The sequence below is a fragment of the Nematostella vectensis genome, chromosome 14 (assembly GCF_932526225.1).
Source record: "Nematostella vectensis chromosome 14, jaNemVect1.1, whole genome shotgun sequence".
In the NCBI taxonomy this organism is placed as follows: Eukaryota; Metazoa; Cnidaria; class Anthozoa; order Actiniaria; family Edwardsiidae; genus Nematostella; species Nematostella vectensis.
This window is the reverse complement of record NC_064047.1, coordinates 7,529,648-7,551,318: the sequence shown is the minus strand read 5'-3', so window position 1 is coordinate 7,551,318 and position 21,671 is coordinate 7,529,648. Positions and strand designations below refer to the sequence as shown.

At 45.4% G+C, this 21,671-nt stretch overlaps 1 protein-coding gene across 1 annotated transcript in view; it reads left to right on the top strand.

Annotated features, from left to right (window-relative positions):
• LOC5510301 (kinetochore protein NDC80 homolog) overlaps positions 1 to 21,671 on the top strand; it is a 57,213-nt gene that overhangs the window by 3,537 nt on the left and 32,005 nt on the right. The window contains exons 6-13 of the mRNA XM_032379418.2: positions 73 to 175; positions 1,209 to 1,404; positions 1,806 to 1,832; positions 2,391 to 2,455; positions 4,403 to 4,452; positions 4,681 to 4,775; positions 5,453 to 5,496; positions 5,786 to 5,947. Coding sequence (XP_032235309.2) covers positions 73 to 175; positions 1,209 to 1,404; positions 1,806 to 1,832; positions 2,391 to 2,455; positions 4,403 to 4,452; positions 4,681 to 4,775; positions 5,453 to 5,496; positions 5,786 to 5,947 — 742 coding nt within the window. The remainder of the gene's footprint in view (positions 1 to 72; positions 176 to 1,208; positions 1,405 to 1,805; positions 1,833 to 2,390; positions 2,456 to 4,402; positions 4,453 to 4,680; positions 4,776 to 5,452; positions 5,497 to 5,785; positions 5,948 to 21,671) is intronic.

Below are 21,671 nucleotides of genomic sequence, written 5' to 3'. Positions count from 1 at the left end.
GTACCATAAATTTATATGTCACTCTGTCTCACACTAAAAAAGTTAAGCCATGATTCCAACTTTTTATTGCAGGTACCCATTTAACATCTCCAAAAGCTCCATGTTCTCAGTTGGTAGTCCCCATACCTGGCCAAACTTACTGGGAGCCCTGTGTTACCTTATTGAGCTTATAAGGGTGAGCAATAATTGATTCAGCATTGTTATGATCTGTCTGTTGTCTTACAGCCTGCGTAGCTGGTGGTTTTGTTGAGTCTAAGAGCTGTTTTTCTATCTGAGAATATGCAAGCTCGTTCGTAGTTTGTTCTGTTACTGTAGCTTTCTGGATGAGAGCTGGGGCTAGTGTAAGCGTTGTGGTTTTGTTAAGAACCGCCAGCTACGCAGGCTAGTTGGCTCCCTCATACCACAAGATGGACTGTGAATTAATCATGGGAAAATGTACTGAATTGCATTCTGGGTCATCAGATGTAAATATAATTTCTTTAATATTTTATCACTTACATGTAATGTATAAAAACTCTCTCTCATTCTCTCCCTCTATCTCATTCTCTCCCTCTCTCTCATTCTCTCCCTCTATCTCATTCTCTCCCTCTCTCTCATTCTCTCCCTCTATCTCATTCTCTCCCTCTATCTCATTCTCTCCCTCTATCTCATTCTCTCCCTCTCTCTCATTCTCTCCCTCTATCTCATTCTCTCCCTCTCTCTCATTCTCTCCCTCTATCTCATTCTCTCCCTCTCTCTCATTCTCTCCCTCTCTCTCATTCTCTCCCTCTATCTCATTCTCTCCCTCTCTCTCATTCTCTCCCTCTATCTCATTCTCTCCCTCTCTCTCATTCTCTCCCTCTATCTCATTCTCTCCCTCTCTCTCATTCTCTCCCTCTCTCTCATTCTCTCCCTCTATCTCATTCTCTCCCTCTCTCTCATTCTCTCCCTCTATCTCATTCGTTTTCTCTCTCTCTCTCATTCTCTCCCTCTATCTCATTCGTTTTCTCTCTCTGTAATACACTGTATTTTCTCTGAACTGTAAAATAGCAAGAGTCAGTGAAGTTAGTTGGAATCAGTTGGAATTACTCTAGTCATTACATATTTATCAATTACTGTACAAATAAATTCCTACAACCGTAAGCTATAACATTATATCTCTTGCTAACCTAACCCATGACTGTCGAAAGATAATCAAATTAGCATGTTTGCATTGCTGTATCCTTCAGTATTGCATCGAACTGAGTGACAGTGACAATATCCTGTTTCTGGAAGATGCATGTGAAGGAGCAGATGCCGGCGATGGTCCAAGCTATTTCGACAAGTGTTACTTTGAATACCTGGAGAAATCATACTCTGCTTTTCTGATGGGCAAAGAGCTGGATGAACTTGAGGAGTATGATCATGATTTTTACCAGCAGATCCGTAAGTGTTATTCACATTAGCCAGTTAAAGAAGGTTAGTCAACCACTCCTTTGTTATTGCTTATCATTGAAAATATGAGATCCCCAAGGAAACTTCAAAATAACAATCAACAAATGAAGTCTGATACATTATCGGCGAAAATATATATTGGTTGCTTTCTTGAATTAGCCGATGGAAATGGATGCTTTGTGTGACATGAGTTGCAGCGGGAGCATAAAACGGCGGCATGATTGGCCTTCTTTAATCTGCTCTTCTCTTGTTGTTGTTGCTCTACGAACATTATATTGAATTATCAAAATTATAATTGATATTTATTAATTTGAATGACATGACGACTATCAGCCCTGCTTAAATTAATTTGGTTGTCGTGCCTTATTGATTAAGACCAATTTCTCCTACAGGATCCAAGTATAATGCCAAATACCAAGGTACGTATAAGTCAAGTTGCTATTCTACAGTAGGTTAAAAGTATTTTCTATCAGCAAATATGGGAAGCAAAGGTGGAATAAAAGCTACAATGTAGATGCTTTAGGCCTCCATTTGTATTGGTAAAGCTGTCAAACACATGCACACCATTCACAAAACTTTTGCAACCAAGGGTTTTATTTGGGGTAGAGGGTGTTGATCTCGACATCACTTATACTAAAACGTTTAGTGCTCAATACTTGGTGTTCTGAAAATAAGAGCAGGAGTGTTTAAGAGAAGGAATGTAGATCTCTTTAACACTTATGAATGTGTGGGGCAAAGAAGTTGTTTAAACATTGGAAAGCCGTTTATTCTATGTAAATGACAAGGAATCATTTGTTTTTAGCATTACAATTAATATAGCATACTACAGCCTCTGGAACCTTTGGTACCTTTGTTTTGGCTTTTTGAGAACAAAATTCACAAACAGTGGTACAGGTGTTCAGGATCTGTACTGAAACTAAAAGTAATTAAGTAAAGCAGGTGGTGCAATTATTTTAATAGTCTTTTTTCTTTTTCAGAGCTTGACGAGCTGAAGACTGAAAATGCAGAATTGGAAAATGAGCTTGCAAAACTAGAAGGAATGGTTAGTACATTCATGTCATGTCCAAATATACTCTCGTGCTCAGTGCTCAATTCTATAGTGTTTATATACAGTGTATGAGAGTTTGGTTTGCAGTATAAAGAGAATCCAAAAATAAGCCTAGGGAACACAAAGAGTTGTGCAATAAACTATGAAACTCAGGTTTTCACTTCATAGTTTAAGGTTTCCATATCAGTGCACATTTTGGTTTTGCTGTTGCCTTCCTTGTTGAGCTGTGATCATTGCTAGAACTCCCTGGTATCACAGTAACCTTTTTGGCCATATTGGTTAAGCAAAAAAAGCCAAGCATTGGATTTTCAATCTCTCACAGAGTTTGAATTTCTTATCAATAGTACAACACATGAGAGTTATGTCAATTTATTGGCTATGTTCATTAAGTCTTTCATTGCCATAACACCCTGAGACGCCTGTAAAATATAGGCCCAACTCCAAAACGTCAGAAATGCAAACTAAACATCACCAGACCCGGATACTCATAGATTCATCCAAGGCATAGACGACCTTTAAAAGCGCATCTAAGCAATGTAATAGAATTGACTCTTTTGTCAAAACGTCAACCTTTATTTCTGACCAATTCATAAACAAACGCTTAAACTTAGAAACATTTCTTACCAAAAAAAAACACAAAATTCCGAACTACAAATAGAGACAAGCAAACACAGATCAAGTCACAAATAGATACCTTTATTGCGCTCCGTCAGGTCCCATTTTACAGCAATCAGTCACGAAAATCAATGCTAGAACCTCAATTAGAAGTGAGTCACCATGTTTAGCCTATTTTGCATGCCTGCACTGCATCATGGGAGTCTTGGAAACACCTTGACAGACAGGCGGGCAATCTCCTCCTCCAGAATCATAACAGTTATAACAGTCTCTGCCCGAAGCCAAACAAAACATTTCCAGGTCCAAGGAACCCAGAATAAGCCTGAAAACAATTTTTGAATAAGGTTGGGTAGCAAAGATGGCCCACATTGGAGAGTATGAGGCCATTCACCAGAAAATTCCTTTCTCACTTGGTGAAGCCCAGACAAGGATTTATCCCATTGAATCAACCTCAGCGTGCAAACATCCATAAGCACAGCATTAATTATGCTCAAATAGACTTTATGATGTCCTTAGGCACTCTCCAGATGTGAAAAAGCTGTAATTTTTAAGCAAATTACAAGCAAAACCGTTGTAAGCAACAGGCTGTAGCAGTGCCGTCGCTAGAAAGAAAAGGCACCGCAGTGCATTGTTGGAAACTTCAAGGCATACCGTCTTGAGTCAGCGGTAGCTTAGCTTAACTGGTAGTGTTGGACTTGAAATAGGGGGGAAGGTTTCTGTTTTCAGTCTGTTTTTCTTACAATTTTGCTCAAAAGTACCCAGGAGTGAAAGGGTTAAGCAAGAGATGGACTGATACAGTATTGTATGTTGTTCTCCAACTCCTACAGCACCGTCCATGTTACACTAGTGAGAAACATAAAACTCAATAATACCAAAATAGAGTGAGGTGTAATTTGTATCAACCCAAATTCCTCAACCCAACATAAACCACTGACACTGTTTTGTGTTTGGCATAAGAGAAGTTTATTATAAAATCACTACAAACTGATAAATGAAAAACTAAAATAATAATAATAAACCTCTCTGCCACCCTTCACACAAAGCCCAGGGTGGGAGGGCGGGAAAAATATGAGCTTGATATATAAACGTTGAAAAGAACAAAGAATTATAGCGTGAAGCTGTGAACGTGTGCTAGCAATCAAGACTAGAGATAACTGAAATACAATATGCTGGCTTGAGCAATTAATCCCTTTAAGCTAGGTGCCCAAAGGGGGGTATCACATTTTAATTAATTAAATATTATAATACTGTATATATTTATTATATTATTCTTTTTATTCATTTTTTATATATTTTTCCATCATGTGATATTGTTTGTTGTTGCAGTCAATGCTTCAGGATTGTATCCAACAAAAGAAAGGCCTTGCTGCAGATGAGTAAGTTATAGAAGTTGCAGCAATAAGGCAGCAAAAATTGTGTTGCAAGTAGCAGGAAAAATTGCCTCATGTTCTGTTTAACATGGCCTTTCCTAACTGATTCTCAGGGACTGATGTCAAAGTCCAGTTAATTTCCAAATTTTTATAACAGACAATAATCATTGGCCCATGACAACCGACCCATATCTTGACAAATTCTTTAGAATGTACCTTATTATCTGATTACAGAGAGAAATTCCGCAAATACATCGGAGATCTAAAGCGACACTCCACCAAGATGGAGGAGTCAGATGCGCAGACAGAAGAAGAAATCCAAGCAATAAGTAAGTGTGCCGAGAATGGTTTCTTCTTTCTTTGTGAAATTCCTCTCTTTTTATGTTATTATTTTATAAAGTTTTACCCTAACGTGGCTTATGCTGCATTCACACCAAAACCATGTTTAGTTAAACAAGGTTTTTCTTTGCCTGATAACTTGCCAAGTTTCTCATTGAGTTGAATTCTTACTACTTAAATGATCACTAAGTAACATGTACATCACAGTCTATTCAGTTTTGTTCTTGGTTCTCTCCACTCTTGGGAGATTGAGATTTAAACCAGTTTAATTAAACTACCTTTAAAACTGGTTCAGGGGTTTCATCAACTTTCAGAATAGGCGGTGGAAATTGATAAGTAGGGGGTGGAAGTCATTTTATCTTTTTAGTTCAAATAAAACTTAGGTCGACTTTAAAAAAAAGTAGCCAGCGCTTGGTGGAAAATAGCTGGCACTTCCGCCGGCCTCCGGGGACTAATGAAACCCCTGTGGTTTAAGTGCTTGAGTGAATGCAGTTTAGGGGAAGCAATTTTCCACCGGCGTAGAGGAAGGGTGAGTCTGCGGGAAGTCAGCGGTTTTATGGAACCGATCAGCGGTACGTAGTCGGAAATCTCGACTGACTCCCCGGCTCTCAGCGGTTAGCGGAGTGATACATCAACTTGTAACACCTTTTACTGTTGTTGTTTAAAGGACTTGAGCTTGAAGAGATCACAAGAGAAAACACACAATTACAGGTACTGTAGATCAGAGATGAGCTATTATGGAGATGATAGTGATAAATGTTGTGATGTTTGATGGTGGTGATGATGATTATGGCAATGATTTTGTAAATAATTAGTTTTGTCTCTGTCTGCTGATATCATGATGAGAATGATGATGGTGCTGCTGCTGCTGCGGCTACTGCTGCTAATAATGATGGAGGTAGTCTTGATAAAGATTGTGGAGTTAGTAGTTGTTAGGCTGATAATGAAATTGATGATGGTGATGATGATGATGATGATGATGATGATGATGCTTGTGCAGACCCAGCTCAACCAACAAGAGCTGAGTCCAGCTGATGTAGAGAACATGAAGAAGGAGAAACAAGAATGCAAGAAGATGGTGCAGACCTTGGAGCAGAAACGGGATGGGATTGACCAGCAAATATGGGAGCAGGAGATGAAGTTTGCTAAGACCCATGAAGAGGTATGGTACAGTATATCAGTGGTACCTTCCCTATCTCCTAAACACCCTTAATTCTCGCCCAATAAAACATGTAGATATTCCTTCCTTCCTCATAAGCTATAGATATCCCCCCTTACCCTTCTACATAGCATACAGGACTCAGGGTTCAAAATATATTTTTTTAAATCTGATAGACTTTGCCAGCAGGATACTAAGCATGTATACTGAAAATATAAAAGGGGATACGGAAAAAAGAGCCGCAAAGACCAGAAAACTGGCAGCTGGCCAGGTACTCCATCCTCCCCCCTTCCACATAACAAACAGGTACTCCACCTTTCCTCCTTCAACATAACGTACAGGTACTTTACCCTCCTCCCATCAACATAACATACAGGTACCCCACCCTTCCCCTTTCCACATAACATACAGGTACTCCATCCTTCCCCTTTCTACATAACATACAGGTACTCCATCCTTCCCCCTTCAACATAAAGTACAGGTACTCCACCCTTTCCCTTTCAACTTAACATACAGGTACATACTCCATCCTTCCCCCTTCAACTCCACCCTTCCCCTTCAACATAACTTACAGGAACTCCACCCTGCCCCCATCAACATAACATACAGGTACTCCATCCTTCCCCTTCAACATAACATACAGGTACTCCACCCTCCCCCATCAACATAACATACAGGTACTCCACCCTTCCCCTTCAACATAACGTACAGGTACTCCACCCTCCCCCATCAACATAACATGCAGGGACTCCACCCTCCCCCTTCAACATAACATACAGGTACTCCACTCTCCCCCATCAACATAACATACAGGGGCTCCACTCTTCCACATTACATAAAGGTATTCAATCCTCCCCCTTTCCACATAACATACAGGTACTCCACCCTCCCCCATCAACATAACATACAGGTACTCCACCCTTCAACATAACATACAGGTACTCCATCCTTCAACATAACATACAGGTACTCCACCCTTCAACATAACATACAGGTACTCCACCCTCCCCCTTTCAACATAACATACAGGTACTCCACCCTCCCCCATCAACATAACATACAGGTACTCCCCCCTCCCCCCTTCAACATAACATACAGGTACTCCACCCTCCCCCATCAACATAACATACAGGTACTCCATCCTTCCCCTTTCCACATAACATACAGGTACTCCACCCTCCCCCATCAACATAACATACAGGTACTCCACCCTTCCCCTTCATCATAACATACAGGTACTCCACCCTTCCCCTTCATCATAACATACAGGTACTCCACCCTTCCCCATCAACATAACATACAGGTACTCCATCCTTCCCCCTTCAACATAACGTACAAGTAGTCCACCCTTCCCCTTCATCATAACATACAGGTACTCCACCCTTCCCCCTTCAACATAACGTACAGGTACTCCACCCTCCCCCATCAACATAACATACAGGTACTCCACCCTTCCCCTTTCCACATAACATACAGGTACTCCACCCTTCCCCCATCAACATAACATACAGGTACTCCACCCTTCCCCTTTCCACATAACATACAGGTACTCCACCCTCCCCCCTTCAACATAACATACAGGTACTCCACCCTCCCCCATCAACATAACGTACAGGTACTCCACCCTCCCCCATCAACATAACACACAGGTACTCCATCCTTCCCCCATCAACATAACATACAGGTACCCCATCCTTCCCCCATCAACATAACATACAGGTACTCCACCCTTCCCCTTCAACATAACGTACAGGTATTACACCCTTCCCCTTCAACATAACGTACAGGTATTACACCCTTCCCCCTTCAACATAACATACAGGGACTCCACTCTTCCACATTACATAAAGGTTTTCAACCCTCCCCCTTTCCACATAAAATACAGGTACTCCACCCTTCAACATAACATACAGGTACTCCACCCTTCAACATAACATACAGGTACTCCATCCTTCAACATAACATACAGGTACTCCACCCTTCAACATAACATACAGGTACTCCACCCTCCCCCTTTCAACATAACATACAGGTACTCCACCCTCCCCCATCAACATAACATACAGGTACTCCCCCCTCCCCCCTTCAACATAACATACAGGTACTCCACCCTCCCCCATCAACATAACATACAGGTACTCCATCCTTCCCCTTTCCACATAACATACAGGTACTCCACCCTCCCCCTTCATCATAACATACAGGTACTCCACCCTCCCCCCTTCAACATAACATACAGGTACTCCACCCTCCCCCATCAACATAACGTACAGGTACTCCACCCTTCCCCCTTCAACATAACGTACAGGTAGTCCACCCTTCCCCTTCATCATAACATACAGGTACTCCACCCTTCCCCCTTCAACATAACGTACAGGTACTCCACCCTTCAACATAACATACAGGTACTCCACCCTTCCCCTTCATCATAACATACAGGTACTCCACCTTCCCTTATCAACATAACATACAGGTACTCCACCCTCCCCCATCAACATAACATACAGGTACTCCCCCCTCCCCCCTTCAACATAACATACAGGTACTCCATCCTTCCCCTTTCCACATAACATACAGGTACTCCACCCTCCCCCATCAACATAACATACAGGTACTCCACCCTTCCCCTTCATCATAACATACAGGTACTCCACCCTTCCCCTTCATCATAACATACAGGTACTCCACCCTTCCCCATCAACATAACATACAGGTACTCCATCCTTCCCCCTTCAACATAACGTACAGGTAGTCCACCCTTCCCCTTCATCATAACATACAGGTACTCCACCCTTCCCCCTTCAACATAACGTACAGGTACTCCACCCTCCCCCATCAACATAACATACAGGTACTCCACCCTTCCCCTTTCCACATAACATACAGGTACTCCACCCTTCCCCCATCAACATAACATACAGGTACTCCACCCTTCCCCTTTCCACATAACATACAGGTACTCCACCCTCCCCCCTTCAACATAACATACAGGTACTCCACCCTCCCCCATCAACATAACGTACAGGTACTCCACCCTCCCCCATCAACATAACATACAGGTACTCCATCCTTCCCCCATCAACATAACATACAGGTACCCCATCCTTCCCCCATCAACATAACATACAGGTACTCCACCCTTCCCCTTCAACATAACGTACAGGTATTACACCCTTCCCCTTCAACATAACGTACAGGTATTACACCCTTCCCCCTTCAACATAACATACAGGGACTCCACTCTTCCACATTACATAAAGGTTTTCAACCCTCCCCCTTTCCACATAAAATACAGGTACTCCACCCTTCAACATAACATACAGGTACTCCACCCTTCAACATAACATACAGGTACTCCATCCTTCAACATAACATACAGGTACTCCACCCTTCAACATAACATACAGGTACTCCACCCTCCCCCTTTCAACATAACATACAGGTACTCCACCCTCCCCCATCAACATAACATACAGGTACTCCCCCCTCCCCCCTTCAACATAACATACAGGTACTCCACCCTCCCCCATCAACATAACATACAGGTACTCCATCCTTCCCCTTTCCACATAACATACAGGTACTCCACCCTCCCCCTTCATCATAACATACAGGTACTCCACCCTCCCCCCTTCAACATAACATACAGGTACTCCACCCTCCCCCATCAACATAACGTACAGGTACTCCACCCTTCCCCCTTCAACATAACGTACAGGTAGTCCACCCTTCCCCTTCATCATAACATACAGGTACTCCACCCTTCCCCCTTCAACATAACGTACAGGTACTCCACCCTTCAACATAACATACAGGTACTCCACCCTTCCCCTTCATCATAACATACAGGTACTCCACCTTCCCTTATCAACATAACATACAGGTACTCCACCCTCCCCCATCAACATAACATACAGGTACTCCCCCCTCCCCCCTTCAACATAACATACAGGTACTCCATCCTTCCCCTTTCCACATAACATACAGGTACTCCACCCTCCCCCATCAACATAACATACAGGTACTCCACCCTTCCCCTTCATCATAACATACAGGTACTCCACCCTTCCCCTTCATCATAACATACAGGTACTCCACCCTTCCCCATCAACATAACATACAGGTACTCCATCCTTCCCCCTTCAACATAACGTACAGGTAGTCCACCCTTCCCCTTCATCATAACATACAGGTACTCCACCCTTCCCCCTTCAACATAACGTACAGGTACTCCACCCTCCCCCATCAACATAACATACAGGTACTCCACCCTTCCCCTTTCCACATAACATACAGGTACTCAACCCTTCCCCCATCAACATAACATACAGGTACTCCACCCTTCCCCTTTCCACATAACATACAGGTACTCCACCCTCCCCCCTTCAACATAACATACAGGTACTCCACCCTCCCCCATCAACATAACGTACAGGTACTCCACCCTCCCCCATCAACATAACATACAGGTACTCCATCCTTCCCCCATCAACATAACATACAGGTACCCCATCCTTCCCCCATCAACATAACATACAGGTACTCCACCCTTCCCCTTCAACATAACGTACAGGTATTACACCCTTCCCCTTCAACATAACGTACAGGTATTACACCCTTCCCCCTTCAACATAACATACAGGGACTCCACTCTTCCACATTACATAAAGGTTTTCAACCCTCCCCCTTTCCACATAAAATACAGGTACTCCACCCTTCAACATAACATACAGGTACTCCACCCTTCAACATAACATACAGGTACTCCATCCTTCAACATAACATACAGGTACTCCACCCTTCAACATAACATACAGGTACTCCACCCTCCCCCTTTCAACATAACATACAGGTACTCCACCCTCCCCCATCAACATAACATACAGGTACTCCCCCCTCCCCCCTTCAACATAACATACAGGTACTCCACCCTCCCCCATCAACATAACATACAGGTACTCCATCCTTCCCCTTTCCACATAACATACAGGTACTCCACCCTCCCCCATCAACATAACATACAGGTACTCCACCCTTCCCCTTCATCATAACATACAGGTACTCCACCCTCCCCCCTTCAACATAACATACAGGTACTCCACCCTCCCCCATCAACATAACGTACAGGTACTCCACCCTTCCCCCTTCAACATAACGTACAGGTAGTCCACCCTTCCCCTTCATCATAACATACAGGTACTCCACCCTTCCCCCTTCAACATAACGTACAGGTACTCCACCCTCCCCCATCAACATAACATACAGGTACTCCACCCTTCCCCTTTCCACATAACATACAGGTACTCCACCCTTCCCCCATCAACATAACATACAGGTACTCCACCCTCCCCCATCAACATAACATACAGGTACTCCATCCTTCCCCTTTCCACATAACATACAGGTACTCCACCCTCCCCCATCAACATAACATACAGGTACTCCACCCTTCCCCTTCATCATAACATACAGGTACTCCACCCTTCCCCTTCATCATAACATACAGGTACTCCACCCTTCCCCATCAACATAACATACAGGTACTCCTTCCTTCCCCCTTCAACATAACGTACTGGTAGTCCACCCTTCCCCTTCATCATAACATACAGGTACTCCACCCTTCCCCCTTCAACATAACGTACAGGTACTCCACCCTCCCCCATCAACATAACATACAGGTACTCCACCCTTCCCCTTTCCACATAACATACAGGTACTCCACCCTTCCCCCATCAACATAACATACAGGTACTCCACCCTTCCCCTTTCCACATAACATACAGGTACTCCACCCTCCCCCCTTCAACATAACATACAGGTACTCCACCCTCCCCCATCAACATAACGTACAGGTACTCCACCCTCCCCCTTCAACATAACATACAGGGACTCCACCCTTTCCCTTTCCACATAACATACAGGTACTCCACCCTCCCCCATCAACATAACATACAGGTACTCCACCCTTCCCCTTCATCATAACATACAGGTACTCCACCCTTCCCCTTCATCATAACATACAGGTACTCCACCCTTCCCCATCAACATAACATACAGGTACCCCATCCTTCCCCCTTCAACATAACGTACAGGTAGTCCACCCTTCCCCTTCATCATAACATACAGGTACTCCACCCTTCCCCCTTCAACATAACGTACAGGTACTCCACCCTCCCCCATCAACATAACATACAGGTACTCCACCCTTCCCCTTTCCACATAACATACAGGTACTCCACCCTTCCCCCATCAACATAACATACAGGTACTCCACCCTTCCCCTTTCCACATAACATACAGGTACTCCACCCTCCCCCCTTCAACATAACATACAGGTACTCCACCCTCCCCCATCAACATAACGTACAGGTACTCCACCCTCCCCCATCAACATAACATACAGGTACTCCATCCTTCCCCCATCAACATAACATACAGGTACCCCATCCTTCCCCCATCAACATAACATACAGGTACTCCACCCTTCCCCTTCAACATAACGTACAGGTATTACACCCTTCCCCTTCAACATAACGTACAGGTATTACACCCTTCCCCCTTCAACATAACATACAGGGACTCCACTCTTCCACATTACATAAAGGTTTTCAACCCTCCCCCTTTCCACATAAAATACAGGTACTCCACCCTTCAACATAACATACAGGTACTCCACCCTTCAACATAACATACAGGTACTCCATCCTTCAACATAACATACAGGTACTCCACCCTTCAACATAACATACAGGTACTCCACCCTCCCCCTTTCAACATAACATACAGGTACTCCACCCTCCCCCATCAACATAACATACAGGTACTCCCCCCTCCCCCCTTCAACATAACATACAGGTACTCCACCCTCCCCCATCAACATAACATACAGGTACTCCATCCTTCCCCTTTCCACATAACATACAGGTACTCCACCCTCCCCCATCAACATAACATACAGGTACTCCACCCTTCCCCTTCATCATAACATACAGGTACTCCACCCTCCCCCCTTCAACATAACATACAGGTACTCCACCCTCCCCCATCAACATAACGTACAGGTACTCCACCCTTCCCCCTTCAACATAACGTACAGGTAGTCCACCCTTCCCCTTCATCATAACATACAGGTACTCCACCCTTCCCCCTTCAACATAACGTACAGGTACTCCACCCTCCCCCATCAACATAACATACAGGTACTCCACCCTTCCCCTTTCCACATAACATACAGGTACTCCACCCTCCCCCATCAACATAACATACAGGTACTCCACCCTTCCCCTTTCCACATAACATACAGGTACTCCACCCTTCCCCCATCAACATAACATACAGGTACTCCACCCTTCCCCTTTCCACATAACATACAGGTACTCCACCCTCCCCCCTTCAACATAACATACAGGTACTCCACCCTCCCCCATCAACATAACGTACAGGTACTCCACCCTCCCCCTTCAACATAACATACAGGGACTCCACCCTTTCCCTTTCCACATAACATACAGGTACTCCACCCTCCCCCATCAACATAACATACAGGTACTCCACCCTTCCCCTTCATCATAACATACAGGTACTCCACCCTTCCCCTTCATCATAACATACAGGTACTCCACCCTTCCCCATCAACATAACATACAGGTACCCCATCCTTCCCCCTTCAACATAACGTACAGGTAGTCCACCCTTCCCCTTCATCATAACATACAGGTACTCCACCCTTCCCCCTTCAACATAACGTACAGGTACTCCACCCTCCCCCATCAACATAACATACAGGTACTCCACCCTTCCCCTTTCCACATAACATACAGGTACTCCACCCTTCCCCCATCAACATAACATACAGGTACTCCACCCTTCCCCTTTCCACATAACATACAGGTACTCCACCCTCCCCCCTTCAACATAACATACAGGTACTCCACCCTCCCCCATCAACATAACGTACAGGTACTCCACCCTCCCCCATCAACATAACATACAGGTACTCCATCCTTCCCCCATCAACATAACATACAGGTACCCCATCCTTCCCCCATCAACATAACATACAGGTACTCCACCCTTCCCCTTCAACATAACGTACAGGTATTACACCCTTCCCCTTCAACATAACGTACAGGTATTACACCCTTCCCCCTTCAACATAACATACAGGGACTCCACTCTTCCACATTACATAAAGGTTTTCAACCCTCCCCCTTTCCACATAAAATACAGGTACTCCACCCTTCAACATAACATACAGGTACTCCACCCTTCAACATAACATACAGGTACTCCATCCTTCAACATAACATACAGGTACTCCACCCTTCAACATAACATACAGGTACTCCACCCTCCCCCTTTCAACATAACATACAGGTACTCCACCCTCCCCCATCAACATAACATACAGGTACTCCCCCCTCCCCCCTTCAACATAACATACAGGTACTCCACCCTCCCCCATCAACATAACATACAGGTACTCCATCCTTCCCCTTTCCACATAACATACAGGTACTCCACCCTCCCCCATCAACATAACATACAGGTACTCCACCCTTCCCCTTCATCATAACATACAGGTACTCCACCCTCCCCCCTTCAACATAACATACAGGTACTCCACCCTCCCCCATCAACATAACGTACAGGTACTCCACCCTTCCCCCTTCAACATAACGTACAGGTAGTCCACCCTTCCCCTTCATCATAACATACAGGTACTCCACCCTTCCCCCTTCAACATAACGTACAGGTACTCCACCCTCCCCCATCAACATAACATACAGGTACTCCACCCTTCCCCTTTCCACATAACATACAGGTACTCCACCCTTCCCCCATCAACATAACATACAGGTACTCCACCCTCCCCCATCAACATAACATACAGGTACTCCATCCTTCCCCTTTCCACATAACATACAGGTACTCCACCCTCCCCCATCAACATAACATACAGGTACTCCACCCTTCCCCTTCATCATAACATACAGGTACTCCACCCTTCCCCTTCATCATAACATACAGGTACTCCACCCTTCCCCATCAACATAACATACAGGTACTCCATCCTTCCCCCTTCAACATAACGTACAGGTAGTCCACCCTTCCCCTTCATCATAACATACAGGTACTCCACCCTTCCCCCTTCAACATAACGTACAGGTACTCCACCCTCCCCCATCAACATAACATACAGGTACTCCACCCTTCCCCTTTCCACATAACATACAGGTACTCCACCCTTCCCCCATCAACATAACATACAGGTACTCCACCCTTCCCCTTTCCACATAACATACAGGTACTCCACCCTCCCCCCTTCAACATAACATACAGGTACTCCACCCTCCCCCATCAACATAACGTACAGGTACTCCACCCTCCCCCTTCAACATAACATACAGGGACTCCACCCTTTCCCTTTCAACTTAACATACAGGTACTCCACCCTTCCCCCTTCAACATAACATACAGGTACTCCACCCTTCCCCTTCAACATAACTTACAGGAACTCCACCCTGCCCCCATCAACATAACATACAGGTACTCCACCCTCCCCCATCAACATAACATACAGGTACTCCATCCTTCCCCTTTCCACATAACATACAGGTACTCCACCCTCCCCCATCAACATAACATACAGGTACTCCACCCTTCCCCTTCATCATAACATACAGGTACTCCACCCTTCCCCTTCATCATAACATACAGGTACTCCACCCTTCCCCATCAACATAACATACAGGTACTCCATCCTTCCCCCTTCAACATAACGTACAGGTAGTCCCTCCTTCCCCTTCATCATAACATACAGGTACTCCACCCTTCCCCCTTCAACATAACGTACAGGTACTCCACCCTCCCCCATCAACATAACATACAGGTACTCCACCCTTCCCCTTTCCACATAACATACAGGTACTCCACCCTTCCCCCATCAACATAACATACAGGTACTCCACCCTTCCCCTTTCCACATAACATACAGGTACTCCACCCTCCCCCCTTCAACATAACATACAGGTACTCCACCCTCCCCCATCAACATAACGTACAGGTACTCCACCCTCCCCCTTCAACATAACATACAGGGACTCCACCCTTTCCCTTTCAACTTAACATACAGGTACTCCACCCTTCCCCCTTCAACATAACATACAGGTACTCCACCCTTCCCCTTCAACATAACTTACAGGAACTCCACCCTGCCCCCATCAACATAACATACAGGTACTCCATCCTTCCCCTTCAACATAACATACAGGTACTCCACCCTCCCCCATCAACATAACATACAGGTACTCCACCCTTCCCCTTCAACATAACGTACAGGTACTCCACCCTCCCCCATCAACATAACATGCAGGGACTCCACCCTCCCCCTTCAACATAACATACAGGTACTCCACTCTCCCCCATCAACATAACATACAGGGGCTCCACTCTTCCACATTACATAAAGGTATTCAATCCTCCCCCTTTCCACATAACATACAGGTACTCCACCCTTCAACATAACATACAGGTACTCCACCCTTCCCCTTCAACATAACGTACAGGTACTCCACCCTTCCCCTTCAACATAACGTACAGGTACTCCACCCTCCCCCTTCATCATAACATACAGTTACTCCACCCTTCCCCTTTCAACATTACATACAGGTACTCCATCCTTCCCCTTTCCACATAACATACAGGTACTCCATCCTTCCCCCTTCATCATAACATACAGGTACTCCACCCTTCCCCCTTCAACATAACGTACAGGTACTCCCCCCTCCCCCCTTCAACATAACGTACAGGTACTCCACCCTCCCCCCTTCAACATAACATACAGGTACTCCATCCTTCCCCCTTCATCATAACATACAGGTACTCCATCCTTCCCCCTTCAACATAACATACAGGTACTCCACCCTTCCCCCTTCAACATAACATACAGGTACTCCACCCTTCCCCTTCAACATAACGTACAGGTACTCCACCCTCCCCCATCAACATAACATACAGGGACTCCACTCTTCCACATTACATAAAGGTTTTCAACCCTCCCCCTTTCCACATAAAATACAGGTACTCCACCCTTCAACATAACATACAGGTACTCCACCCTTTAAAATAACATACAGGTACTCCACCCTTCAACATAACATACAGGTACTCCACCCTTCAACATAACATACAGGTACTCCACCCTCCCCCTTTCAACATAACATACAGGTACTCCACCCTCCCCCATCAACATAACATACAGGTACTCCCCCCTCCCCTCTTCAACATAACATACAGGTACTCCACCCTCTCCCATCAACATAACATACAGGTACTCCATTTTTCCCCTTTCCACATAACATACAGGTACTCCACCCTCCCCCATCAACATAACATACAGGTACTCCACCCTTCAACATAACATACAGGTACTCCATCCTTCAACATAACATACAGGTACTCCACCCTTCAACATAACATACAGGTACTCCACCCTCCCCCTTTCAACATAACATACAGGTACTCCACCCTCCCCCATCAACATAACATACAGGTACTCCCCCCTCCCCCCTTCAACATAACATACAGGTACTCCACCCTCCCCCATCAACATAACATACAGGTACTCCATCCTTCCCCTTTCCACATAACATACAGGTACTCCACCCTCCCCCATCAACATAACATACAGGTACTCCACCCTTTCCCTTCATCATAACATACAGGTACTCCACCCTTCCCCTTCATCATAACATACAGGTACTCCACCCTTCCCCATCAACATAACATACAGGTACTCCATCCTTCCCCTTTCCACATAACATACAGGTACTCCACCCTCCCCCCTTCAACATAACATACAGGTACTCCACCCTTCCCCTTCATCATAACATACAGGTACTCCACCCTTCCCCATCAACATAACATACAGGTACTCCATCCTTCCCCCTTCAACATAACGTACAGGTAGTCCACCCTTCCCCTTCATCATAACATACAGGTACTCCACCCTTCCCCCTTCAACATAACGTACAGGTACTCCACCCTCCCCCATCAACATAACATACAGGTACTCCACCCTTCCCCTTTCCACATAACATACAGGTACTCCACCCTTCCCCCATCAACATAACATACAGGTACTCCACCCTTCCCCTTTCCACATAACATACAGGTACTCCACCCTCCCCCCTTCAACATAACATACAGGTACTCCACCCTCCCCCATCAACATAACGTACAGGTACTCCACCCTCCCCCTTCAACATAACATACAGGGACTCCACCCTTTCCCTTTCAACTTAACATACAGGTACTCCACCCTTCCCCCTTCAACATAACATACAGGTACTCCACCCTTCCCCTTCAACATAACTTACAGGAACTCCACCCTGCCCCCATCAACATAACATACAGGTACTCCATCCTTCCCCTTCAACATAACATACAGGTACTCCACCCTCCCCCATCAACATAACATACAGGTACTCCACCCTTCCCCTTCAACATAACGTACAGGTACTCCACCCTCCCCCATCAACATAACATGCAGGGACTCCACCCTCCCCCTTCAACATAACATACAGGTACTCCACTCTCCCCCATCAACATAACATACAGGGGCTCCACTCTTCCACATTACATAAAGGTATTCAATCCTCCCCCTTTCCACATAACATACAGGTACTCCACCCTTCAACATAACATACAGGTACTCCACCCTTCCCCTTCAACATAACGTACAGGTACTCCACCCTTCCCCTTCAACATAACGTACAGGTACTCCACCCTCCCCCTTCATCATAACATACAGTTACTCCACCCTTCCCCTTTCAACATTACATACAGGTACTCCATCCTTCCCCTTTCCACATAACATACAGGTACTCCATCCTTCCCCCTTCATCATAACATACAGGTACTCCACCCTTCCCCCTTCAACATAACGTACAGGTACTCCCCCCTCCCCCCTTCAACATAACGTACAGGTACTCCACCCTCCCCCCTTCAACATAACATACAGGTACTCCATCCTTCCCCCTTCATCATAACATACAGGTACTCCATCCTTCCCCCTTCAACATAACATACAGGTACTCCACCCTTCCCCCTTCAACATAACATACAGGTACTCCACCCTTCCCCTTCAACATAACGTACAGGTACTCCACCCTCCCCCATCAACATAACATACAGGGACTCCACTCTTCCACATTACATAAAGGTTTTCAACCCTCCCCCTTTCCACATAAAATACAGGTACTCCACCCTTCAACATAACATACAGGTACTCCACCCTTTAAAATAACATACAGGTACTCCATCCTTCAACATAACATACAGGTACTCCACCCTTCAACATAACATACAGGTACTCCACCCTCCCCCTTTCAACATAACATACAGGTACTCCACCCTCCCCCATCAACATAACATACAGGTACTCCCCTCTTCAACATAACATACAGGTACTCCACCCTCCCCCATCAACATAACATACAGGTACTCCATTTTTCCCCTTTCCACATAACATACAGGTACTCCACCCTCCCCCATCAACATAACATACAGGTACTCCACCCTTCAACATAACATACAGGTACTCCATCCTTCAACATAACATACAGGTACTCCACCCTTCAACATAACATACAGGTACTCCACCCTCCCCCTTTCAACATAACATACAGGTACTCCACCCTCCCCCATCAACATAACATACAGGTACTCCCCCCTCCCCCCTTCAACATAACATACAGGTACTCCACCCTCCCCCATCAACATAACATACAGGTACTCCATCCTTCCCCTTTCCACATAACATACAGGTACTCCACCCTCCCCCATCAACATAACATACAGGTACTCCACCCTTTCCCTTCATCATAACATACAGGTACTCCACCCTTCCCCTTCATCATAACATACAGGTACTCCACCCTTCCCCATCAACATAACATACAGGTACTCCATCCTTCCCCCTTCAACATAACGTACAGGTAGTCCACCCTTCCCCTTCATCATAACATACAGGTACTCCACCCTTCCCCCTTCAACATAACGTACAGGTACTCCACCCTCCCCCATCAACATAACATACAGGTACTCCACCCTTCCCCTTTCCACATAACATACAGGTACTCCACCCTTCCCCTTTCAACATAACATACAGCAACTCTATCCTTCCCCCTTCATCATAACATACAGGTACTCCACCCTTCCCCTTTCAACATAACGTACAGGTACTCCACCCTCCCCCATCAACATAACATACAGGTACTCCACCCTTCCCCTTTCCACATAACATACAGGTACTCCACCCTCCCCCCTTCAACATAACATACAGGTACTCCACCCTCCCCCATCAACATAACGTACAGGTACTCCACCCTCCCCCTTCAACATAACATACAGGGACTCCACCCTTTCCCTTTCAACTTAACATACAGGTACTCCACCCTTCCCCCTTCAACATAACATACAGGTACTCCACCCTTCCCCTTCAACATAACTTACAGGAACTCCACCCTGCCCCCATCAACATAACATACAGGTACTCCATCCTTCCCCTTCAACATAACATACAGGTACTCCACCCTCCCCCATCAACATAAGATACAGGTACTCCACCCTTCCCCTTCAACATAACGTACAGGTACTCCACCCTCCCCCATCAACATAACATGCAGGGACTCCACCCTCCCCCTTCAACATAACATACAGGTACTCCACTCTCCCCCATCAACATAACATACAGGGACTCCACTCTTCCACATTACATAAAGGTATTCAATCCTCCCCCTTTCCACATAACATACAGGTACTCCATCCTTCCCCCTTCATCATAACATACAGGTACTCCACCCTTTCCCCTTCAACATAACGTACAGGTACTCCACCCTCCCCCCTTCAACATAACGTACAGGTACTCCACCCTCCCCCCTTCAACATAACATACAGGTACTCCATCCTTCCCCCTTCATCATAACATACAGGTACTCCATCCTTCCCCCTTCAACATAACATACAGGTACTCCACCCTTCCCCCTTCAACATAACATACAGGTACTCCACCCTTCCCCTTCAACATAACGTAGAGGTACTCCACCCTCCCCCATCAACATAACATACAGGGACTCCACTCTTCCACATTACATAAAGGTTTTCAACCCTCCCCATTTCCACATAAAATACAGGTACTCCACCCTTCAACATAACATACAGGTACTCCACCCTTCAACTTAACATACAGGTACTCCACCCTTCCCCCTTCAACATAACATACAGGTACTCCACCCTTCCCCTTCATCATAACATACAGGTACTCCACCCTTCCCCATCAACATAACATACAGGTACTCCATCCTTCCCCCTTCAACATAACGTACAAGTAGTCCACCCTTCCCCTTCATCATAACATACAGGTACTCCACCCTTCCCCCTTCAACATAACGTACAGGTACTCCACCCTCCCCCATCAACATAACATACAGGTACTCCACCCTTCCCCTTTCCACATAACATACAGGTACTCCACCCTTCCCCCATCAACATAACATACAGGTACTCCACCCTTCCCCTTTCCACATAACATACAGGTACTCCACCCTCCCCCCTTCAACATAACATACAGGTACTCCACCCTCCCCCATCAACATAACGTACAGGTACTCCACCCTCCCCCATCAACATAACACACAGGTACTCCATCCTTCCCCCATCAACA